At 40.6% G+C, this 26,299-nt stretch overlaps 1 protein-coding gene across 1 annotated transcript in view; it reads left to right on the top strand.

The window, feature by feature from the left end:
- Window positions 1–26,299, top strand: part of ARFGEF2 (ADP ribosylation factor guanine nucleotide exchange factor 2) — a 471,542-nt gene that overhangs the window by 353,183 nt on the left and 92,060 nt on the right. Inside the window, exons 22-28 of the mRNA XM_053716931.1 lie at window positions 12,322–12,421; window positions 22,445–22,485; window positions 22,896–23,065; window positions 24,420–24,571; window positions 24,654–24,826; window positions 24,994–25,154; window positions 25,242–25,372. Coding sequence (XP_053572906.1) covers window positions 12,322–12,421; window positions 22,445–22,485; window positions 22,896–23,065; window positions 24,420–24,571; window positions 24,654–24,826; window positions 24,994–25,154; window positions 25,242–25,372 — 928 coding nt within the window. The remainder of the gene's footprint in view (window positions 1–12,321; window positions 12,422–22,444; window positions 22,486–22,895; window positions 23,066–24,419; window positions 24,572–24,653; window positions 24,827–24,993; window positions 25,155–25,241; window positions 25,373–26,299) is intronic.

Genomic DNA, 26,299 nt, shown 5'->3' with positions numbered 1-26,299 from the left:
TTAGAGGAATGTGGCTGCACCTCACTGACGAGGCCCATAGAAGGCCGAAACGATCGTCTGGGGTTGTCATGTTCCTTGTTCAGAGGAGAATTGCCTGGTATTTCGGGGCTGGACTGACCTTACTTGGCGGGATCAGACTGATATACTTCAGGAAAGTTTTCTTCTGTGAAAAGCACACTGGTCTAAAAGAGGCTGCTTCCGGGTGGTAAATCGCCATAGAACAAGCCACTGAGCTGTTGTTCGTTCCTGGTAGAGCGCTTCTCTCTTTGTATGCAAATTATTATGACCCTGGGGAAGTCTCCCTATGGGTGATGGGGGAAACCAGACGTGGACTCCTTGCCCAGTGTGCTTAGAGGAATGTGGCTGCACCTCACTGACGAGGCCCATAGAAGGCCGAAACGATCGTCTGGGGTTGTCATGTTCCTTGTTCAGAGGAGAATTGCCTGGTATTTCGGGGCTGGACTGACCTTACTTGGCGGGATCAGACTGATATACTTCAGGAAAGTTTTCTTCTGTGAAAAGCACACTGGTCTAAAAGAGGCTGCTTCCGGGTGGTAAATTGCCATAGAACAAGCCACTGAGCTGTTGTTCGTTCCTGGTAGAGCGCTTCTCTCTTTGTATGCAAATTATTATGACCCTGGGGAAGTCTCCCTATGGGTGATGGGGGAAACCAGACGTGGACTCCTTGCCCAGTGTGCTTAGAGGAATGTGGCTGCACCTCACTGACGAGGCCCATAGAAGGCCGAAACGATCGTCTGGGGTTGTCATGTTCCTTGTTCAGAGGAGAATTGCCTGGTATTTCGGGGCTGGACTGACCTTACTTGGCGGGATCAGACTGATATACTTCAGGAAAGTTTTCTTCTGTGAAAAGCACACTGGTCTAAAAGAGGCTGCTTCCGGGTGGTAAATCGCCATAGAACAAGCCACTGAGCTGTTGTTCGTTCCTGGTAGAGCGCTTCTCTCTTTGTATGCAAATTATTATGACCCTGGGGAAGTCTCCCTATGGGTGATGGGGGAAACCAGACGTGGACTCCTTGCCCAGTGTGCTTAGAGGAATGTGGCTGCACGTCACTGACGAGGCCCATAGAAGGCCGAAACGATCGTCTGGGGTTGTCATGTTCCTTGTTCAGAGGAGAATTGCCTGGTATTTCGGGGCTGGACTGACCTTACTTGGCGGGATCAGACTGATATACTTCAGGAAAGTTTTCTTCTGTGAAAAGCACACTGGTCTAAAAGAGGCTGCTTCCGGGTGGTAAATCGCCATAGAACAAGCCACTGAGCTGTTGTTCGTTCCTGGTAGAGCGCTTCTCTCTTTGTATGCAAATTATTATGACCCTGGGGAAGTCTCCCTATGGGTGATGGGGGAAACCAGACGTGGACTCCTTGCCCAGTGTGCTTAGAGGAATGTGGCTGCACCTCACTGACGAGGCCCATAGAAGGCCGAAACGATCGTCTGGGGTTGTCATGTTCCTTGTTCAGAGGAGAATTGCCTGGTATTTCGGGGCTGGACTGACCTTACTTGGCGGGATCAGACTAATATACTTCAGGAAAGTTTTCTTCTGTGAAAAGCACACTGGTCTAAAAGAGGCTGCTTCCGGGTGGTAAATCGCCATAGAACAAGCCACTGAGCTGTTGTTCGTTCCTGGTAGAGCGCTTCTCTCTTTGTATGCAAAATAAAAAATGATGGCCATGCCTAGTAATTAATCTGTGTAATATTACATTGCATGAGAGTTAAAGTGAAGGTCAATTTTGATGAATTAGTTCCCGGTTTTTAATAATCCTATTAAAAACAAGGGCACTTTAATTCATCAAAATTGACATTTCACTAGTTTTCTTCAAAAACTTACCTTTTCATTCTGGCAGCCGCTCCAGCACTACCTCCGCCCTTCGCAAGCCGTCTTCGCGGGTCCAAAATGACAAATCCGGCTGGGGAAGCGTGATTGGAGGAAGCCGGATTCGTCATTTCAGACATCTGCAGAGGCTTCCGACGGCCGTGGGAATCGCTGGAGCGGCTGCCAGAATAAAAAGGTAAGTTTTTGAATAAAAAGAGTGAAATATCAATTTTGATTAATTAAAGTGTCCTTGTTTTTAATAGGATTATTAAAAACCAGGCACTTATTCATCAAAATTGACCGTCACTTTAAGTATGCCTATATAGCAAATGCTGCTGTCCATTGCTTGACTGTCACACTAGTATGATCCTGATGGATTGTTTCTATCTGAGGGCTCACTACCAAATCCTGATTATTTAGGATTTAAAAAATATTGTTTCTTTCATAAGGTGGTTGAACGCCCACAAGACATTACTCCTGGGATCAACTCCTGGTCACTAGAAGTTTCCCAAAGGTGAAGAATTGAGGTGCTCCAGATTCTTCGTTGAGAGGGGTCCTCAGACCCATTTGATGACCATATTCCCCTCAGAGAGCTATTACTACCTAAAAGTATTTTTTTAGATATCATCAATCAAGAGATTAAAACCCATCTCCTTGTCCTAATCCAAATAATTAATTTGATTGTCTTACTTAATTTAGAATTCTACTTTCAAAATACAAAGGTTTTTAAACAATCCTTTAATGTATTTGTCCTTTGGTCCACGTAAAGGTCAGAGGGCCACATCAGTTTCTTTAGCTTTTTGGCTAAATCTCCTGATTACCAAGGTTTACTTGGAGGTGTGATAGTCTTTTCCAAAAACATTATTGCCTTTTTTTCTAGATCAGTTTCTTCTTTTTAGATTTTCAAGAATGAGGAGTATATTGAATTAATTTGCACAACAGCAACATACTTCTCTAAATTGAATCACTTTGATGTGTGTGGTAGGAAAATCCTTCAGGTAGCAGTGTCTGTAATTAGGTGCCTGCCTTAAAAAGTTTTTGTTCGGGGGGCGGAGCCAACTAGCAAAGTGAACGGTCGTGCATCTCTGAAGCTCCTCATCTATAGTTCTTCACAGTGACTTTATGTATATATGGGAGATCTCTTTTCAGAAAGTATGCTAAGCTTTCACTGAGCCTACATTATCCTCTATGTGCCGAGTGTGTTAAATGTGAATTTCACAGCAGAACGGTCCCTAAAGCCGGTACTAAGTGATTGACTTTAAGGGTGCGAAGCGCCATCTTGGATCGGAATGGAGTCTCTGGATAGATGGGATGCTAAGACAGTACAATCCCTTCAAACGCATTATAGTGAACTGAAGCAGGACCTGGCCGCTATCAGAGACAAGTTAGCAGCACTGTTATTTCACCAGCCACTAGTTCGGGAGACATTTGAGGCTACAGTCTACCCCCTCTTTACAAAGCAGCACTGGGGACTCATCAGACCGCACAGCTGGGCTCTCTTTTAGATCTGATCCGGTGGTCCCACCCAACAGCCCACGGACTGACACGCTAAGCTTCAGTACACAAAGGGAAGCAGCCTCATTCAGTCTGACCGGTATGGGACTTGAGCCCTGTCACACAGCACAATCGCAACAGACCAGTCGCACCATAAAGCCCTGGAGTCCTAAGCTATCTACTAGGAACATGGCAGGGAGCCATGCAGACATCACTCTGCTATGCATGCAGAACACCCTGCTACAAGACAGTTGTATCGGACGATGGTTCAACCAGCGATCAAGCCAGGCTTTATATTTTTGTCCCTATTTCTTCTGTTAAGTGTGATCAGTCCACGGGTCATCATTACTTCTGGGATATTAACTGCTCCCCTACAGGAAGTGCAAGAGGATTCACCCAGCAGAGCCGCATATAGCTCCTCCCCTCTACGTCACTCCCAGTCATTCTCTTGCACCCAGCAACTAGATAGGTCGTGTGAGAGGACTATGGTGATTATACTTAGTTTTATATCTTCAATCAAAAGTTTGTTATTTTAAAATAGCACCGGAGTGTGTTATTACCTCTCTGGCAGAGTTTGAGGAAGAATCTACCAGAGTTTTGCTATGATTTTAGCCGGAGTAGTTAAGATCATATTGCTGTTCTCGGCCATCTGAGGAGTGAGGTAAACTTCAGATCAGGGGACAGCGGGCAGATGAATCTGCATAGAGGTATGTAGCAGTTTTTATTTTCTGACAATGGAATTGATGAGAAAATCCTGCCATACCGATATAATGTCATGTATGTATACTTTACACTTCAGTATTCTGGGAGAATGGTACTTCACTAGAATTACACTGTAAGAAAGACATAAAGCTGTTTAATAACTAGAGATTATGTTTAACGTTTTTGCTGGAATGTAAAATCGTTTTCATTTGCTGAGGTACTGAGTGAATAAATGTTTGGGCACCATTTTTCCACTTGGCAGTTGCTTAAATCTGTTTTTTCTGTCAGTTTCTGTTCTCCCTCACTGCTGTGTGTGTGGGGGAGGGGCGCTTTTACTATGCATCAAATATTTCAGTCAGCAACTCATTGTATTCCCTGCATGATCTGGTTCATCTCTACAGAGCTCAGGGGTCTTCAAAACTTATTTTGAGGGAGGTAATTTCTCTCAGCAGAGCTGTGAGAATTATAGTTTGACTGAAATAAAAACTTTTATTCTGTAATTTGTTTCCTGCTTTCAGAAATTGTTATCTTTGCTAAAGTTGTGTTGTTTACAAGGATTGAGGCTATAACTGTTTCAATTTATTAATTTTTAACTGTCATAGATCTTCTGTGCTTCTTAAAGGCACAGTACGTTTTAATATTATTCTATTTGAATTGTATTTCCAAGTTGCAAGTTTATTTGCTAGTGTGTTAAACATGTCTGATTCAGAAGATGATACCTGTGTCATTTGTTGCAATGCCAAAGTGGAGCCCAATAGAAATTTATGTACTAACTGTATTGATGCTACTTTAAATAAAAATCAATCTGTACAAATTGAACAAATTTCACCAAACAACGAGGGGAGAGTTATGCCGACTAACTCGCCTCACGTGTCAGTACCTACATCTCCCGCTCAGAGGGAGGTGCGTGATATTGTAGCGCCGAGTACAGCTGGGCGGCCATTACAAATCACATTACAGGATATGGCTACTGTTATGACTGAAGTTTTGGCTAAATTACCAGAACTAAAAGGTAAGCGTGATCACTCTGGGGTGAGAACAGAGTGCGCTGATAATATTAGGGCCATGTCAGACACTGCGTCACAGGTGGCAGAACATGAGGACGGAGAACTTCATTCTGTGGGTGACGGTTCTGATCCAAACAGACTGGATTCAGATATTTCAAATTTTAAATTTAAACTGGAAAACCTCCGTGTATTACTAGGGGAGGTGTTAGCGGCTCTGAATGATTGTAACACAGTTGCAATACCAGAGAAAATGTGTAGGTTGGATAAATATTTTGCGGTACCGACGAGTACTGAGGTTTTTCCTATACCTAAGAGACTTACTGAAATTGTTACTAAGGAGTGGGATAGACCCGGTGTGCCGTTCTCACCCCCTCCGATATTTAGAAAAATGTTTCCAATAGACGCCACCACAAGGGACTTATGGCAAACGGTCCCTAAGGTGGAGGGAGCAGTTTCTACTTTAGCTAAGCGTACCACTATCCCGGTGGAGGATAGCTGTGCTTTTTCAGATCCAATGGATAAAAAGTTAGAGGGTTACCTTAAGAAAATGTTTGTTCAACAAGGTTTTATATTGCAACCCCTTGCATGCATTGCGCCGATCACGGCTGCAGCGGCATTCTGGATTGAGTCTCTGGAAGAGAACATTGGTTCAGCTACTCTGGACGACATTACGGACAGGCTTAGAGTCCTTAAACTAGCTAATTCATTCATTTCGGAGGCCGTAGTACATCTTACTAAACTTACGGCGAAGAATTCAGGATTCGCCATTCAGGCACGCAGGGCGCTGTGGCTAAAATCCTGGTCAGCTGATGTTACTTCTAAGTCTAAATTGCTTAATATACCTTTCAAAGGGCAGACCTTATTCGGGCCCGGGTTGAAAGAGATTATCGCTGACATTACAGGAGGTAAAGGCCATGCCCTGCCTCAGGACAAAGCCAAAGCCAAGACTAGACAGTCTAGTTTTCGTTCCTTTCGTAATTTCAAAGCAGGAGCAGCATCAACTTCCTCTGCACCAAAACAGGAAGGAGCTGTTGCTCGCTACAGACAAGGCTGGAAACCTAACCAGTCCTGGAACAAGGGCAAGCAGACTAGGAAACCTGCTGCTGCCCCCAAAACAGCATGAATTGAGGGCCCCCGATCCGGGATCGGATCTAGTGGGGGGCAGACTTTCTCTCTTCGCCCAGGCTTGGGCAAGAGATGTTCAGGATCCCTGGGCGCTAGAGATAATATCTCAGGGATACCTTCTGGACTTCAAATACTCTCCTCCAAGAGAGAGATTTCATCTGTCAAGATTGTCAACAATCCAGACAAAGAAAGAGGCTTTTCTACGCTGCGTACAAGAACTCTTGTTAATGGGAGTAATCCATCCAGTTCCACGATCGGAACAGGGACAGGGGTTTTACTCAAATCTGTTTGTGGTTCCCAAAAAAGAGGGAACTTTCAGACCAATCCTGGACTTAAAGATCCTAAACAAATTCCTAAGAGTTCCATCGTTCAAGATGGAGACTATTCGGACAATTTTACCTATGATCCAAGAGGGTCAGTACATGACCACTGTAGATTTAAAAGATGCTTACCTGCACATACCGATTCACAAAGATCATTACCGGTACCTAAGGTTTGCCTTCCTAGACAGGCATTACCAGTTTGTGGCTCTTCCATTCGGATTGGCTACAGCGCCAAGAATCTTCACAAAGGTTCTGGGTGCTCTTCTGGCGGTACTAAGACCGCGGGGAATCTCGGTAGCTCCATACCTAGACGACATTCTGATACAAGCTTCAAGCTTTCAAACTGCCAAATCTCATACAGAGTTAGTGCTGGCATTTCTAAGGTCACATGGATGGAAGGTGAACGAAAAGGAAAAGTTCACTCGTTCCACTCACAAGAGTTCCCTTCCTGGGGACTCTTATAGATTCTGTAGAAATGAAGATTTACCTGACAGAGGACAGGCTATCAAGACTTCAAAGTGCTTGCCGCACTCTTCATTCCATTCAACACCCGTCAGTGGCTCAATGTATGGAGGTAATCGGCTTAATGGTAGCGGCAATGGACATAGTACCCTTTGCACGCTTACACCTCAGACCACTGCAACTGTGCATGCTAGGTCAGTGGAATGGGGATTACTCAGACTTATCCCCTTCTCTGAATCTGGATCAAGAGACCAGAAATTCTCTTCTATGGTGGCTTTCTCGGCCACACCTGTCCAGGGGGATGCCATTCAGCAGACCAGACTGGACAATTGTAACAACAGACGCCAGCCTTCTAGGTTGGGGTGCCGTCTGGAATTCCCTGAAGGCTCAGGGACTATGGAGTCAGGAGGAGAGTCTCCTGCCAATAAACATTCTGGAATTGAGAGCAGTTCTCAATGCCCTCCTGGCTTGGCCCCAGTTGACAACTCGGGGGTTCATCAGGTTTCAGTCGGACAACATCACGACTGTAGCTTACATCAACCATCAGGGAGGGACAAGAAGCTCCCTAGCTATGATGGAAGTATCAAAGATAATTCGCTGGGCAGAGTCTCACTCTTGCCACCTGTCAGCAATCCACATCCCGGGAGTGGAGAACTGGGAGGCGGATTTCTTAAGTCGTCAGACTTTTCATCCGGGGGAGTGGGAACTTCATCCGGAGGTCTTTGCCCAAATACTTCGACGTTGGGGCAAACCAGAGATAGATCTCATGGCGTCTCGACAGAACGCCAAGCTTCCTCGTTACGGGTCCAGATCCAGGGATCCAGGAGCAGTCCTGATAGATGCTCTGACAGCACCTTGGGACTTCAGGATGGCTTACGTGTTTCCACCCTTCCCGTTGCTTCCTCGATTGATAGCCAGAATCAAACAAGAGAGAGCATCAGTGATTCTAATAGCACCTGCGTGGCCACGCAGGACTTGGTATGCAGACCTGGTGGACATGTCATCCTGTCCGCCTTGGTCTCTACCTCTGAAACAGGACCTTCTGATACAGGGTCCCTTCAAACATCAAAATCTAACTTCTCTGAAGCTGACTGCTTGGAAATTGAACGCTTAATTTTATCAAGACGTGGGTTTTCTGAGTCAGTTATTAGTACCTTAATACAGACTAGGAAACCTGTTACCAGAAAGATTTACCATAAGATATGGCGTAAATACCTACATTGGTGTGAATCCAAAGGTTACTCTTGGAGTAAGGTTAGGATTCCTAGGATATTGTCTTTTCTACAAGAAGGTTTAGAAAAGGGTTTATCTGCTAGTTCATTAAAGGGACAGATCTCAGCTCTGTCCATTCTGTTACACAAACGTCTGTCAGAAGTTCCTGACGTCCAGGCTTTTTGTCAGGCTTTGGCCAGGATTAAGCCTGTGTTTAAAACTGTTGCTCCACCATGGAGTTTAAACCTTGTTCTTAATGTTTTACAGGGCGTTCCGTTTGAACCCCTTCATTCCATTGATATAAAGTTGTTATCTTGGAAAGTTCTATTTTTAATGGCTATTTCCTCGGCTCGAAGAGTCTCTGAATTATCAGCCTTACATTGTGATTCTCCTTATTTGATTTTTCATTCGGATAAGGTAGTCCTGCGTACTAAACCTGGGTTCTTACCTAAGGTAGTTACTAACAGGAATATCAATCAAGAGATTGTTGTTCCTTCTTTATGCCCAAATCCTTCTTCAAAGAAGGAACGTCTACTGCACAACCTGGATGTAGTCCGGGCTCTAAAATTTTACTTGCAGGCAACTAAGGAATTCCGACAAACGTCTTCTCTGTTTGTCATTTACTCTGGGCAGAGGAGAGGTCAAAAAGCTTCCGCTACCTCTCTTTCTTTTGGCTTCGTAGCATAATTCGTTTAGCTTATGAGACTGCTGGACAGCAGCCCCCTGAAAGAATTACAGCTCATTCTACTAGAGCTGTGGCTTCCACTTGGGCCTTCAAGAATGAGGCCTCTGTTGAACAGATTTGCAAGGCTGCAACTTGGTCTTCGCTTCATACTTTTTCCAAATTTTACAAATTTGACACCTTTGCTTCATCGGAGGCTATTTTTGGGAGAAAGGTTCTTCAGGCAGTGGTTCCTTCTGTATAAAGAGTCTGCCTATCCCTCCCGTCATCCGTGTACTTTTGCTTTGGTATTGGTATCCCAGAAGTAATGATGACCCGTGGACTGATCACACTTAACAGAAGAAAACATAATTTATGCTTACCTGATAAATTCCTTTCTTCTGTAGTGTGATCAGTCCACGGCCCGCCCTGTTTTTAAGGCAGGTAAATATTTTTTAATTTATACTCCAGTCACCACTTCACCCTTGGCTTTTCCTTTCTCGTTGGTCCTTGGTCGAATGACTGGGAGTGACGTAGAGGGGAGGAGCTATATGCGGCTCTGCTGGGTGAATCCTCTTGCACTTCCTGTAGGGGAGCAGTTAATATCCCAGAAGTAATGATGACCCGTGGACTGATCACACTACAGAAGAAAGGAATTTATCAGGTAAGCATAAATTATGTTTTTTGTCCCTATTTATGTCCTGGGACTGAACTTGTGGCATCCGGAATAGGATAAATATATTTTGCCCTCAGGCTCTGCTCAAATGTTTGAGATAGCGCACAGTGCATTAATGGAGCTGCGGTATAATTAACTCTAGTTACTGCTTGTGTTACTCTTTGTTGTTTTTTTGTTTTTTTCTTTTCATGGTTCCAGCTATGCGACTACAACTCCCTATAGCCCCCTGCATTATTAGTTATACCTTGAGTGAGTTACATCTCGGTAGGACTGAGTCTCTTATCACTGTTTGGCTAGCGCACAGCAGCTATGTTCTGTAGTTATATCGTTTCCTGATCTGGCATTTTAAATTTCTATATTTTCTCTCCCCACTAGCGCTAGTCCTAATGGACCTGCAGCGGTCTGGCTGTCTGCAATGTAAACTCTTAATAATACATTAACTGATTAATGCTAATCTATGCTCTTTCATTTGACACACTTGTGTACAAATAGGATATCACTGCTTTTTGCACCTAAATGGGGGCACTGCCTAGTTGATATATTTTACCCTTGATTGCTATCATTTTAGAGTGCTAATATGATGGGCATGTTCTTATGGTGTGCTGTATATGGTCTTATGGGGGGTACAGTCAATTATATATTTAAGATTAGTCTGGACCTTAATTTCCCTGTTCGAGTACAGATTTATAGCACTCAGACCAGATCCTAATAAATCTTTGTTTTGCTAATTACATATAGATCCGCACTGCATGCTTTTTAATGGGCTACTCTATATTAACATTAGCGTTGAGCAATTTCAGGAGCCCACATCTCCTTAACTCCTATCTCTTCCCAAAGGGTAAGCAGGAGAAACATTTCAAGACACAGATCACATTTGGGATATAAGATTTTGCTCTATACTACTTTCGGCATTAATGTCCATACATGATGTTGTTAATATTTGCATTAGAGTTGAAGGAAGGGCTAATTCATTTAAAAGGTTCCCCCATGAGAATCTCATTGTTTGCACTGTTCCAATGTGGGGGGGGGATGGGTGAGGTTTTGGAAGACTGTGTGAACTCTACATATCATTTTGCTATTAATGTACAGCATAGATAGTTTATCATCGCAAGTCTTAATGTTGCTTTTTTTATGTTTTATATTAACCAGTTTATAGTTATACTGTTTTAGGTTTAACAATTTGTATAACTTGGTCCTATTGATGCAGGTTACATTTATTATTTAGAGAGGTAGCAATGTGTATTGACTATATTTTGATCCAGTGGTTTACCCATGTGAGATATGTTCTAGTCCCAGCTTTTGGGTTTTGCACAATGCCTATTACAGATGAATGTGTTTAATAAGGGAGTCTTGTGACTTCATGTGCATATATATCCACCCAAGATTCTTTTGAGGGAGGCAGCTAATTCTGTTATAATGCATATGCCTAACATCTTTAGTGATATACTTCTGGGTCAGCGGCTGGGACCTCAGAGTATTACCATCTAACCCATGTAGCACAATACTAGATAGACTTAACAGCAAATTAATTAAAGCGCTGCAAGACATATGGAGCATTACGCACAATATAGAAATAGACCCTAAAACACTTCTATATTCAAAGCTCTCTAGAGATATGTAATAGTTACACCTCATTTTGTCAATTATTCTTTCCTAAGCTAGCCATGTCCCTCCGTATTAATTAAATAAACAACAGGTTTTTATTTTGAAACCCAATCCTGTGATTATATAACTTGACCTTTACGCACTCCTTTCACCTTAATATTACTGTATCTTATAAGGCTCCACTCCCCATCCCCTTCCCCCACTCCTCTTAGAGCGGCTCTTGCCCGCTGAACTTCCTCTCCCCCTTCCTGCTAACTTGGTCCAAAAGCAACCAAATAATAAATAATCCGCACTGGTCCCAAATCTTCTTTCTTTTTAGAATAAATAATTTCATGAATGACAATGTGGAGACCATACACATTATTTCTATTATATATAAACGAGGTTTCACTATCCTTTTTGTTATGCTGGTTACGCATGTTTTACAATACTTCTCTCATTATTGTTGTAAATCTCTTTATCTACAATGTTTGTAACAAAAATACCAGACTCCGCTCTGTATCGCATAATTGTTATTGATGTTCTTCCAGGGACACACAGATCCCATGCCCAGAGTCATTATGTTTATGCTCTTGGGTAAATAAGTTATGTCACAATGTTATATTTTCATTGTCACTGGATGAATATGTCTTGTAATATCCCACATAACCTCAATAAAAAAAATTCAACAAAAAAAAAAAAAAAGTTTTTGTTCTGTACTCCATAGCTTGGGTATTGGTACCCAGGAGTAATGTCTTGTGGACCAATTTATGAAAAAAAAACAAAATTTAAGCTTCCCTGATAAATTAATTTCTTCCATGATGGTGAGAGCTCATGAAACCCATCCATTTTATTTTTCTCTGACAACAGTTATAGGTTGCACCTCATTTACCCTACTTTGTTCTTTCCTACCTTTTTTACTTCTCCTTTTTTGGCTATACGTCAGAGTAGAATACCAGGCTGGTGGTAGGGATTAAGTGCTCTTAGAGCTTTGGGAATATTTGCAACCTCCTAGTGGTCTGCAGTTGAATCCCAGGGGTAGTGGCTCGTGGTCTCTTACCAGCATGAAATAAATGAATGAATCGGGTAAGCATACATTTTGTTTTAATGTTATTTTTTTTAAAAATCACAATTATCCTCAATAATTAGAATTTTATATAAAAATCTGCTTAACTGGACTGTAGTAAAAATGATGTTTCTAAATATACAGAGACAGATTTAATTAGTAAATGCTCTTTCCTAGGCACTTTAGTTGGAGTGGGAGTTGATAAGAAGCAAATTGCCAGTCTTCAGGAATCTGTTGGAGAAACCAGCTCTCAAAGTGTAGTTGTTGCAGTTGACAGGTAAGGTCATTTGATATTTTGTTGTTAACCTATTTTGTGTTGGCATTGAAGAGACACTAACTTAAATAACCAAAGCATAGGTATCAATGTGCTGAGTAGTGTATATAAATGTTAGACTCAAAACAAAGGCCTAGATAGATATGTCTCTAAACTCACAAGCCCAGATGTCCTGTAAATCACCTTCATGCAAGGCGACATACAAGTTTGGCAACTCACAGGCAATGCCCTCTACCCGTACATCTGGTCTATTATTGCCTTTTTTTAAATGTTACTAATTTATACTGCACCTTTGTTTATAGCACTGCATAATCTATTTGAGCTCTTCAGATAATTATTTACAATATTTTAGACCCAAGTGGATAGTCTTTATACATATACATACCATCATATGTGTATACCCTATTTACCACCCATAGGTCCATAGTTTTTTTTAAATTGATGTGTCATATGGCATAGCCAATCACAAGGTATGTCATGTATGCCATAGACAGAAAATAGAGCATGCCCCTGACTCCTAGTAGCTGAAGAATAAAAATTCTAAAATGAAAGTTTATACTTATCTTAGTCAATTACCTCTGGCATGTACTGTGTATGTAGTATTAGTTGCACGGCTTCCTATGCTTTGATATTTATTTGTTTGGGGCTTTGCTTTAAGCTCAGTATCTGTTAATGGTGCAATTTCCTTGAGGCGTTCATGAATGGACTTGGAATTGTAAAATTTACTCTACAGAAAGTAGTAGAGTCTGAAGTTGATTTGGAAGAATAAACACTTTTCTTAAACTCAAAAATGTGCTAATTGAAGCCCTTTTTGCTTTCCTTACTGTAGTTTATCTATTAACATACATAAATATCCTAAAGATATTTGTCTGTCATGACATAATGCCACTGACTTTTTTTCTAAACATCCAAGAAACAGAGAAATTGCAAATCATGAAATATGCTTAAGAAGTAGAAGTTGTACTTCCATCTGGTAGTTCCACTTTCATCTGCTCTACATACCTTCTAAATACTCACAAGGCTAGGTTCTTGGTTTGGTTTCTTTATCGATCCTTCTGCTAGATAACCCAAGATATGTTTGCACTTTTTAGTGAGAACCAAGTCATCAGACATAATTGGCGAGGTGGATTTATTTAATTATAATAATTATTTTGTTTTGTGAATCATCATTGGTGTTTTTACAGCTTTATGCCACAGCTGAAGTAGATATAAATCTCAAAATAGTAATTGTGTCACCTCAATTTCCTGTATATTTATCCTCCCTTCCCTTATAGCTTTAGCTCTTTGTCTGTCTTTTAGGGTATTGTAGTGTGTCCTTGTATATATTTGTTGTTTTGTAAAGAAGGAAAATAGTGTCCTTTATTTGTACAGTCTCATGATTCTTCAAGGGTGTAGTCACTCTCTGACATTTTTCAGGAGCCTTCAAGGCCCCTGATATTCAAGTTGTTAGTCACACCAGTATGTTCCTTTGTTTATTCCCATGTGACCTTTAAACTGTGGCTGTGCTGTCATTGGCATCCCTCATTTATGTGACTTAAATGGACAAAAAGGGGGCACTGCTCCTTTGGAGGCAGGAACAAAGTTGGTTGGGGTGTCCCAGTGAAACTTTCTTCATGCTCTCTCATGTAAGAATCTGATATCAATAGGGATATACTGCCTCATGCTCACTTGGAACTAAAAGAAAATTTCTTTCATACAGGTGGTGAAAGTCCTCGATCCATTACTCCTGGTATTTACTCTTCTCTACCATAAGGAGGAGGCAAAGATTCCCAAACCCCAAGAGATCCCTATATAACCCCTCACACATATCTCATGTCTTTACTTTGCTTCTGTTGGAGGTGTTTAAAGAATGAAGATGTGCATTTGATTCTTCTGAGAGAGGGTTCTTCAGTGTATGTCGAGGCCCAATTTCCCCTCAGAGTATAGTGTTTATCAGAGGAATGTATGTGGGGTATACTCCTATTCCATAATCTCTGTTGATATGTTTCAGTACTGGTTTGACTGTCTGTTGCTTTGCTAATGGACAAGTGTCTATTGGCAAGTATAATTTATTTTTATGTTTTTAAGTTATGTTATGTGCACTGTTTGTTTATATAGATATTTCTCCAACATTGGTGTGTCCGGTCTACGGCGTCATCCTTACTTGTGGGATATTCTCTTCCCCAACAGGAAATGGCAGAGAGTCCCAGCAAAGCTGGTCACATGATCCCTCCTAGGCTCCGCCCACCCCAGTCATTCTCTTTGCCGTTGCACAGGCAACATCTCCACGGAGATGGTTAAGAGTTTTTTGGTGTTTAAATGTAGTTTTTATTCTTCTATCAAGTGTTATTTTAAAATAGTGCTGGTATGTACTATTTACTCTGAAACAGAAAAGGATGAAGATTTCTGTTTGTAAGAGGAAGATGATTTTAGCAGACAGTAACTAAAATCGATTGCTGTTTCCACACAGGACTGTTGAGATGAAGTAACTTCAGTTGGGGGAAACAGTTAGCAGACCTTTCTGCTTAAGGTATGACTAGCCATATTTCTAACAAGACCATGTAATGCTGGAAGGCTGTCATTTCCCCTCATGGGGACCGGTAAGCCATTTTCTTAGTTAAATATAAAAGAATAAAGGGCTTAAAAAAGGGCTTAAAAACTGGTAGACATTTTTATGGGCTAAAACGATTGCTTTATTGGGGCATATTATGCAGATTCTAGCTAATAATTGGTATTATAATCTTGGGGAACGTTTAAAAAACGGCAGGCACTGTGTTGGACACCTTTTTTAGTCTGGGGGCCTTTCTAGTTATAGACTCAGCCTCATTTTCGCGCCATTACTGCGCAGTTGTTTTTGGAGAGCAAGGCATGCAGATGCATGTGTGAGGATCTAAGAATCACTAAAAAAGCTTCTAGAAGGCGTCATTTGGTATCGTATTCCCCTCTGGGCTTGGTTGGGTCTCAGCAAAGCATATAGCTGGGACTGTATAGGGGTTAAATTTGAAAACGGCTCCGGTTCCGTTAATTTAAGGGTTTTGGTGTGCAATACTTTTAATGCTTTAAGACACTGTGGTGAAATTTTGGTGAATTTTGAACAATTCCTTCATACTTTTTCACATATTCAGTAATAAAGTGTTTTCAGTTTGAAATTTAAAGTGACAGTAACGGTTTTATTTTAAAACGTTTTTTGTGCTTTGTTGACAAGTTTAAGCCTGTTTAACATGTCTGTACCATCAGATAAGCTATGTTCTATATGTATGAAAGCCAATGTGTCTCCCCATTTAAATTTATGTGATAATTGTGCCATAGTGTCCAAACAAAGTAAGGACAGTATTGCAACAGATAATGATATTGCCCAAGATGATTCCTCAAATGAGGGGAGTAAACATGATACTACATCATCCCCTACTGTGTCTACACCAGTTATGCCCACACAGGAGGCCCCTAGTACATCTAGTGCGCCAATACTTATTACCATGCAACAATTAACGGCTGTAATGGATAACTCCATAGCAAATCTTTTATCCAAAATGCCTACTTATCAGAGAAAGCGCAATTGCTCTGTTTTAAACACTGAAGAGCAAGAGGACGCTGATGATAACTGTTCTGACATACCCTCACACCAATCTCAAGGGGCCACGAGGGAGGTTTTGTCTGATGGAGAAATCTCAGATTCAGGAAAAATTTCTCATCAAGCTGAACCTGATGTTGTGACATTTAAATTTAAATTAGAACATCTCCGCGCACTGCTTAAGGAGGTGTTATCTACTCTGGATGATTGTGACAATTTGGTCATTCCAGAGAAATTATGTAAGATGGACAAGTTCCTAGAGGTTCCGGTGCCCCCCGACGCTTTTCCTATACCCAAGCGGGTGGCGGACATAGTAAATAAAGAGTGGGAAAGGCCCGGCATACCTTTTGTTCCCCCCCCCCCCCTATATTTAAGAAATTATTTCCTATAGTCGACCCCAGAAAGGACTTATGGCAGACAGTCCCCAAGGTCGAGGGGGCGGTTTCTACTCTAAACAAACGCACTACTATTCCTATCGAAGATAGTTGTGCTTTCAAAGATCCTATGGATAAGAAATTAGAGGGTTTGCTTAAAAAGATTTTTGTACAGCAAGGTTACCTTGTACAACCAATTTCATGCATTGTTCCTGTCACTAGAAGCCTACCACTGCTACCAAAACAGCATGAAGGGATAGCCCCCGATCCGGGACCGGATCTAGTCGGGGGCAGACTTTCTCTCTTTGCTCAGGCTTGGGCAAGAGATGTTCAGGATCCTTGGGCGCTAGAAATAGTTTCTCAAGGTTATCTCCTGGAATTCAAGGAACTACCCCCAAGGGGAAGGTTCCACAGGTCTCAATTATCTTCAAACCAAATAAAGAGACAGGCATTCTTACATTGTGTAGAAGACCTGTTAAAGATGGGAGTGATACATCCAGTTCCAATAAGAGAACAAGGAATGGGATTTTATTCCAATCTGTTCATAGTTCCCAAAAAAGAGGGAACATTCAGACCAATTTTGGATCTAAAGATCCTAAACAAATTTCTCAGGGTACCATCGTTCAAAATGGAAACTATTCGAACGATCCTACCTACTATCCAGGAAAATCAATTTATGACTACCGTGGATTTAAAGGATGCGTACCTACATATTCCTATCCACAAGGAACATCATCAGTTCCTAAGGTTCGCTTTTCTGGACAAGCATTACCAGTTTGTGGCACTTCCATTCGGATTAGCCACTGCTCCAAGGATTTTCACAAAGGTACTAGGGTCCCTTCTAGCGGTTCTAAGACCAAGGGGCATTGCAGTAGTACCTTACTTGGACGACATCCTGATTCAAGCGTCGTCCCTGTCAAAAGCAAAGGCTCATACGGACATCGTCCTAGCCTTTCTCAGATCTCACGGATGGAAGGTGAACAAAGAAAAAAGTTCTCTGTCCCCGTCAACAAGAGTTCCCTTCTTGGGAACAATAATAGATTCCTTAGAAATGAGGATTTTTCTGACAGAGGTCAGAAAATCAAAACTTCTAAGCTCTTGTCAAGTACTTCATTCTGTTCCTCGTCCTTCCATAGCGCAGTGCATGGAAGTAATAGGATTGATGGTTGCAACAATGGACATAGTTCCTTTTGCACGAATTCATCTAAGACCATTACAACTGTGCATGCTCAGACAGTGGAATGGGGATTATACAGACTTGTCTCCGACGATTCAAGTAGATCAAAAGACCAGAGATTCACTCCGTTGGTGGCTGATCCTGGACAATCTGTCACAGGGAATGAGCTTCCGCAGACCAGAGTGGGTCATTGTCACGACCGACGCCAGCCTAGTGGGCTGGGGCGCGGTCTGGGAATCCCTGAAAGCTCAGGGTCTATGGTCTCGGGAAGAGTCTCTTCTCCCGATAAACATTCTGGAACTGAGAGCGATATTCAATGCTCTCAGAGCTTGGCCTCAACTAGCAAAGGCCAAATTCATAAGGTTTCAGTCAGACAACATGACGACCGTTGCATATATCAATCATCAGGGGGGAACAAGGAGTTCCCTGGCGATGAAAGAAGTGACCAAGATAATTCAATGGGCGGAGGATCACTCCTGCCACTTGTCTGCGATCCACATCCCAGGAGTGGAAAATTGGGAAGTGGATTTTCTGAGTCGTCAGACATTCCATCCGGGGGAGTGGGAACTCCATCCGGAAATCTTTGCCCAAATAACTCAATTATGGGGCATTCCAGACATGGATCTGATGGCGTCTCGTCAGAACTTCAAGGTTCCTTGCTACGGGTCCAGATCCAGGGATCCCAAGGCGACTCTAGTAGATGCACTAGTAGCACCTTGGACCTTCAACCTAGCTTATGTATTCCCACCGTTTCCTCTCATCCCCAGGCTGGTAGCCAGGATCAATCAGGAGAGGGCCTCGGTGATCTTGATAGCTCCTGCGTGGCCACGCAGGACTTGGTATGCAGACCTGGTGAATATGTCATCGGCTCCACCATGGAAGCTACTTTTGAGACAGGACCTTCTTGTTCAGGGTCCATTCGAACATCCGAATCTGGTTTCCCTCCAACTGACGGCTTGGAGATTGAACGCTTGATTTTATCAAAGCATGGGTTTTCAGATTCTGTAATAGATACTCTGATTCAGGCTAGAAAGCCTGTAACTAGAAAAATTTACCATAAAATATGGAAAAAATATATCTGTTGGTGTGAATCTAAAGGATTCCCATGGAACAAGATAAGAATTCCTAAGATTCTATCCTTTCTACAAGAAGGTTTGGAGAAAGGATTATCTGCAAGTTCTCTAAAGGGACAGATCTCTGCTTTATCTGTTTTACTTCACAAAAGACTGGCAGCCGTGCCAGATGTTCAAGCATTTGTTCAGGCTCTGGTTAGGATCAAGCCTGTTTACAGACCTTTGACTCCTCCCTGGAGTCTAAATCTAGTTCTTTCAGTTCTTCAAGGGGTTCCGTTTGAACCCTTACATTCCGTAGATATTAAGTTACTATCTTGGAAAGTTTTGTTTTTGGTTGCAATTTCTTCTGCTAGAAGAGTTTCAGAGTTATCTGCTCTGCAGTGTTCTCCGCCCTATCTGGTGTTCCATGCAGATAAGGTGGTTTTGCGTACTAAGCCTGGTTTTCTTCCGAAAGTTGTTTCCAACAAAAATATTAACCAGGAGATAGTTGTACCTTCTTTGTGTCCGAATCCAGTTTCAAAGAAGGAACGTTTGTTACACAATTTGGACGTAGTCCGTGCTCTAAAATTCTATTTAGAGGCTACTAAAGATTTCAGACAAACATCTTCCTTGTTTGTTGTTTATTCTGGTAAAAGGAGAGGTCAAAAAGCGACTTCTACCTCTCTTTCCTTTTGGCTTAAAAGCAATGTTGGAGAAAACAGAATTTATGCTTACCTGATAAATTACTTTCTCCAACGGTGTGTCCGGTCCACGGCCCGCCCTGGTTTTTTTAATCAGGTCTGATGAATTATTTTCTCTAACTACAGTCACCACGGTATCATATGGTTTCTTCTATATATATTTCCTCCTGTCCATCGGTCGAATGACTGGGGTGGGCGGAGCCTAGGAGGGATCATGTGACCAGCTTTGCTGGGACTCTTTGCCATTTCCTGTTGGGGAAGAGAATATCCCACAAGTAAGGATGACGCCGTGGACCGGACACACCGTTGGAGAAAGTAATTTATCAGGTAAGCATAAATTCTGTTTTTCTTGTAAATAAGACCCTAGTACAGAATCCTTAACATTATCCCCCCCCCCCCCCCCTTTGCGCACTTCGGTTAATTTTGATATTGCACGTTGGCTTTTGGGTTTGCGCATGTTGGGTTAATGTTCGTAGGGTTAGCGCATGCCGCTTTAGTTTCTTATGGTTGTTTCTCACGCTTTAGCCAGGTTACGCCTGTCTGGTTAGCACATGCTCTTTTGGTTATGTGCCCCTCCAGTTTTGGCGTGCAAAATCCCTTATAGCTGATAGTATTTTTCCCCACATGTTTTTTCCTTGCTGGTGAGCGTTAATCAACTTTCAAAGGTAAATGTCTCGAGCAGTTCGGCTTAGCGCAGATTTATTACACTTTTTTGGAGGGGGTAAGTTATTTCCTTTCCTCAAGAGCTTTTTTTTAAGGGGCTAAAGTGTTTTATTGCATGCTATAATGAAGCTATCTTATTCTGTCCCTAAATCTGCTGATCACCTTTCTACCATTAGGTTTGCAGTCTCTGACATGATTTCTAGGGAATGGCCTAAGCCAGGAAATTTAATTTAATCCTCCTGCAAGGTTTAAAAAGTTATATGCTTTACTTGCTGCTAATATTGAGTTATGGGAAACTGTTCTTTAGATTGATGGCGCCATTTCCACTCTGGATAAGCGTACTACTATTCCTTTGGAAGACAGTATTTATTTTAAAGACCTACTGGATAGGAAATTAAGAGTCCTTCTATAGAAGGGCCTTTTTACAAGCAGGTTATTTACTTAGGCCAGCCATGTCTTTTGCAAATGTGGCTGCTGCCTCAACTTTCTTGTTATCCAGCCTTTTAGAACAATGTTCTGGTGATCCACAAACCTGCCCTGATTAGTGTAGTGGTGGCAGTCTTATGGCACCTCTTTACTCCTTTTTATCTCTCTACTTTTCCGTATCCTTGGCTTGAACTACTGAGAAGGTAGCCAAAGTGGGAGCGCTATTTCAGTGCTCTGTTTGGGGTGTCTGCCTCCTCCTGGTGGCCAGGTGAATTATTTCCCACAGGTTATGAATGGAATTCATTGACTCTCACTGCCAAAAAAGAAAATAATTTATCAGGTAAACCAAAATTATATTTTTTTTATCAGGATACGGCAGTTTTACAGACTACTTTTGATATTTTGCCTAAGGTTGTTTATTCAGACAATATTAGTGAATATATTGTTGTTCCTTCTTTGTGTCCTAATTCTAAGAATGCTTAAGAGAGATCTATGCATAATTTTGATGTTGTTAGGGCATTGAAGTAATAGATTGATGATACTAAGACTTTTAGACAAACTTCATTCACTTTTATGGTTCAAGAATGGACAGAAAATTTCTGCTTTTGCTTCTTGGTTGAAACTATTGATTCACAAGGCTTACTTGGAGGCAGGTCAGCTGCCACTGCAATGGATTACTGCTCGTTCTACTAGATCAGTGGTCACTTCATGGGCCTTTAAGAATGAGGCTTCAGTTGACAAAATTTGCAAGGCAGCTACTTGGTCGTCTTTGCATACTTTTACAAAATTCTACCATTTTGTTGTTTTTACTTCTTCTGAGGCAGCATTTGGTAGAAAGGTTCTTCTCACTTGTCTCACTTTGATTTTTGCTTGTTTTGTTTATTTTTTTAAGTGCATTTTTAAATAAAAAAACAAAGAAAAACACTTTTGGGGTTGTGGATTTAATTTCTCAGTGGAAAAAAATATGTTTTTAAATCCCTCCCTTCAAGTTATTACTTGTGGACTCCACGGCTTAGTTATTAGTTCCCAGGAGTAATGGATCATGGACTCTCACCACCTGTATGAAGGAAAACATAATTTATGCTTACCTGAATTTTTTAGGGTTTATTTCTTTTTAAGCACATCTTTTTTTTCCCTGCTCCTTTTTTTGGCTCTCAATTTTTTTTCTTACCTCGCTTTGCTTGGCTATACATTAGACTAAGGTACGTGTGAGATTGGAGGAGTTATATAGGGCTCTTGGGGTTTGGGAATCTTTGCCTCCTACTAGTAGTAGAGAAGAGTAATTCCCAGTAGTAATGAATTGTGTACACTCATAGCATAAATAATGTTTTTCCATTTTATATTCATGCCCATTGCTGCCTGCTTTAGTGTAATTTGTGTTTTTTTTGGAGTTAAGAAGTGGAGATTGTTGCTGCCTTCATCATAGTTTTTTCTTTTCTTCTTTTTAATAAGTAAATAGACGAAGAAAGAAAACCATTTCTTATTATTAAGCATACCCTGTGCTCAAAAGATACAGCAATGATTTTTGGCTTTCATATTGGGGGACATATACTGTATCATATCAGTCTGACCCTCCCCTAAGACAGTCCCATATTTTGTTAGTTCTATGACAAAGGGAAAACAACTAACCCTATATGGACACCATCATTTTATCTTTTGGAAAGGGCCCAGTGATGCCAAAGCATAAAAATTGCAAATCTCAGAGGAAATGTGCCTGTTTACTAGAGCTGGATATACCACAGTATAGTTCTCCTCTATGAAAGAATGATGATCCAAAAGAGACTGTACCCCTGAGTGGCACTGTCCTATTGAACTATCACAGATTTTCTCCCAGCTTTTCCTTCTTAGTTATGTTTCCCCTATTTTCTTTATGTTTATTACTTGTAATTGAAGGAGCCATGAGTTATCTACTGTTCTTTGTGTTAAATTTGTAAGTATATGTAGATATATCATCATAGTTTTTCAAAACCAAAATCATTCATTTGCTGACTAGTTTAGAACCATTATATGGCTTGTTACATTCTCAGCGCTGAATATGTCGTAGAAAAATGCTTATGCATTTTAATTCTTTATTTTTCTGCAGGATATTTACTGGATCTACAAGGCTTGATGGCAATGCTATTGGTACGTGGGTTTGTATATCTGACTAGGCTTCCTCTGATTGTACTCAGGAGAAGCTTTCAATAATTAAAACAAAAGTACATTTTTTTCTGTGTATTTTTTAGTTACTTTAAATCATTGATGCTTAGGTAACAGAAGGAACAGTTAAGAAACAAGTAGACTAGTTTATGATTTTTCAACTTCAATCCTGTTGGATTACTTAGTTTGCCTATGTTCTAATTTTTGGATATCAAGAAGAGGTATCATTCAAATCTGCCATTTCAGCTGTAAGCGGTTTCTAAGGACAAACTTTTAAAAATACTAGACTACGGGACCAAACCTAGTTACTTTTCAGCTCACTCATGGTACATAGGTGGATAATATTGTATAGGGCTTTTTATGTTGAATTGATCCCCCTGTTGTTTCTCATTCAGTTGATTTTGTCCGATGGCTGTGCGTAGTATCCATGGATGAACTGGCCTCGCCTCATCATCCACGCATGTTCAGCTTACAGAAGATTGTAGAAATTTCTTACTACAACATGAATCGAATCCGCCTTCAGTGGTCAAGGATTTGGCAGGTTATTGGAGATCACTTCAACAAGGTGCTTGTTAATACATCCTTGACACCAATTCAATGGTTTTAAGGTTTTCATATGTTCTCTTGTATTCTGCAGATCTCTTTGAGCTGTGTTCACTGTAGTAATAAAGATTATACTTAAAGAAACGATCAAGTATTTTTCCACTAGTTGGCTGCTATAGATTAGATTACAAAAACAGTACTCTGGCATAAAAAATACCAGATACAGCCTAACAAATATGAAAAAACAGCATTAGCAGAATGTGATGGTGCTTGTGTTACCCTGCTGTGAAGCCACATGGCAAGTAGTCACTGTTTTATTTAGAATAGCAGGACACACTGCACCATTTGCAGATTATGCTAATGTTTAATAAAATCTACAAGGCAGTATACAAATACTCTTTGTTAGCTAATCAGAACTAGACAGAATGTGTAATAATATCTAGTGGACTGATTATGGCTAAGTAGAGTGTTTGGTTAAAGTGAAGGTCCATTTTGATGAATTAGTGCCCGGTTTTTAATAAACCTATTAAAAACAAGGGCACTTTAATTCATCAAAATTGTCATTTCACTGTTTTCTTCAAAAACGTACCTTTTAATCCTGAATGCCGCTCCAGCGATTCCCCCAGCCGTTGGAAGCCTCTGCAGACGTCAGAAATGACGAATCGGGCTTCCTCCAATCACAGCTTCCCCCTGGGGGAAATCTTGGCCTGATGCAATGCTGTGATTGGAGGAAGCCGGATTCGTCATTTTGGACTCGTGAAGACGGCTTGCGACGGGCGGAGGAAGTGCTGGAGCGGCTGCTAGGATTAAAAGGTATGTTTTTGAAGAAAACAGTGAAATGTCCATTTTGATTAATTAAAATGCCCTTGTTTTTAATAGGTTTATTAAAAACCGGGCACTAATTCATCAAAATTGGCCTTCACTTCAAACAAACTTAAAAGGACAGTAATGCCTTAAGAATGAATTATAAAACTTTTTGCTTTTTGTAGTAAAAACACTTTGTAGTATACTATCATTATTTATTTAGCTCTATTTTCATATAATTTATCTAAAAAAATGAGGCTTATGTAATATTCAGAGACTTCCAAAGGCTAACGCTGCAACATATCTGTCCATAAATGGCTTTAGCTTTTATCGCTAACAATATGACCTTGGATAATAATATTGTCTGCAGACTTAAGACTAAATTGGCTTCTCTAAATAATGCAGTGGGTGGCGATTGGCTATTGAAAAACAATTGTGGCAAACAAGATATTGAATTATTTTCATAATGTAGAGACGTGGCTATGTTATTCTAAAGCAAGACAAAATAAATATTCTTTATTTTAGGTTATATAATGTAAGTATTAAAAATTCTGTCCCTAAACTCTCATAAGGTTGGTTGCAATCCCAATGAAGACGTGGCTATATTTGCTGTAGATTCACTCCGTCAACTCTCAATGAAGTTTCTTGAAAAGGATGAATTGGCTAATTTCCGTTTTCAGAAGGACTTCCTAAGACCCTTTGAGCACATTATGAAGAAAAATAGGTGAGCATGAATAGTTGTGAATCTTTTTGCTTATATGTATGAAATATAACACCTCTATTTACCATCTTGTCTACAATTTAAGGTCTCCTACAATTCGGGATATGGTCATACGCTGCATTTCACAAATGGTGAACACTCAGGCTGGCAATATTCGTTCAGGGTGGAAGAATATTTTTGCAGTGTTTTACCAAGCAGCCTCTGACAACAATGGAAATATTGTAGAACTGACATTCCAAACAGTCGGCCATATTGTTAGTGAGTAGCCTTTCCACTATTTAAGTTTATTTCTTAATAGTTTAGTCAATGGCTTAAGAACTATACTCCTAGAGATCTAAATGGGAAATGTAAATGATACATTGACTAAAATAGGACATATTATTTTCATGTATTTTTCATACATTTTTGTTATTTTTTTTCCTCAGCCAATGTTTTTCAGCATCACTTCCCTGCAGCAATAGACTCTTTTCAAGATGCTGTAAAATGTCTGTCTGAATTTGCTTGTAATGCTGCATTCCCTGACACCTGCATGGAAGCAATTCGGCTAATACGCTATTGTGCAAAATATGTCTCAGAAAAGCCTCAGGTATTTTAGTGTTGTTTTTTTCTTCTTCTTTCCTTTTTTTCTTAGGAATCATTTAATACTTTATTACAAATAATTTCTGTCTTCCAGGCACTGAGGGAATACACAAGTGATGATATGAATGTGGCACCTTGTGACAGAGTTTGGGTCCGAGGGTGGTTCCCTATTTTATTTGAACTTTCCTGTATTATTAATCGCTGCAAACTGGATGTACGAACCAGGTAGCAATGTGTTCTATTATCTTGGCTACAAAACAGATGAGAGAGTAATAGGACATAAAAGTCAAATTTGTAATTCACACCAGTGCATTTTTAGCTATGTTTTAAATCTTATTGTAATATACCTGCATTTGCAAAAAACAAAGATTTTTATAAGCATACAACCTGCTGATGATTTGTCTGTAAGCTATGTAACCTGAATTAAAGGGACATAAAACCCCTATTTTTCTTTCATGATTCAAAAAGAGAACGTGACTTTAAACAACTTTCCAATTTACTTCTATTATTTAATTTGCTTCCTTCTCTTGTTATCCTTTGCGATAAGGTTTATCTAGGTAAGCTGAGGAGCAGCAAAGAACCTAGGTTCTAGCTGCTGATTGGTGGCTGCAAATATACCGATTGTCATTGGCTCACCTATGTGTTAAGTTAGAAACCACAAATGTAATGCTGCTCCTTCAACAAATGATACTAATAGAATTAAGTAAATTTGATAATAGAGGTAAAATGGAAAGTTGTTTAAAATGTTATGTTCTACCTAAATCATGAAAGCAAATTGTAGATTTCATGTCCCTTTAATCTCCAGTGAGTGCCACTAGTGACATATCATGCAATGTCATTGGTACTTTGAATAAGAGACTCACACAAAGCTTTGCCGCTCTAGCCTTCCTTCACCGTTCTGGTAAGGCTTCAGTAAGACATGCCCACTCATGTCAATGGGCTAAACCAACTTAGAGGGGTGCTAAGCCAAACATCGCACCATCAACTGCTACACAACATCCAAAAGTCCAGTCAGCCAGTGCAAAGTGTTAAAAATAAACTTTATTAATCAGAATAAAAAATATAGTATAATTCAAAATGGGAAATCTCTTACTTTACTTGAAGACTTCCCATGTTGCCTTACGTGCTTCATTTTTTATTATTAATAATAAG

Source organism: Bombina bombina, chromosome 1 (assembly GCF_027579735.1).
Source record: "Bombina bombina isolate aBomBom1 chromosome 1, aBomBom1.pri, whole genome shotgun sequence".
Taxonomy (NCBI): Eukaryota; Metazoa; Chordata; class Amphibia; order Anura; family Bombinatoridae; genus Bombina; species Bombina bombina.
This window is presented reverse-complemented; position numbering and strand designations above follow the sequence as displayed.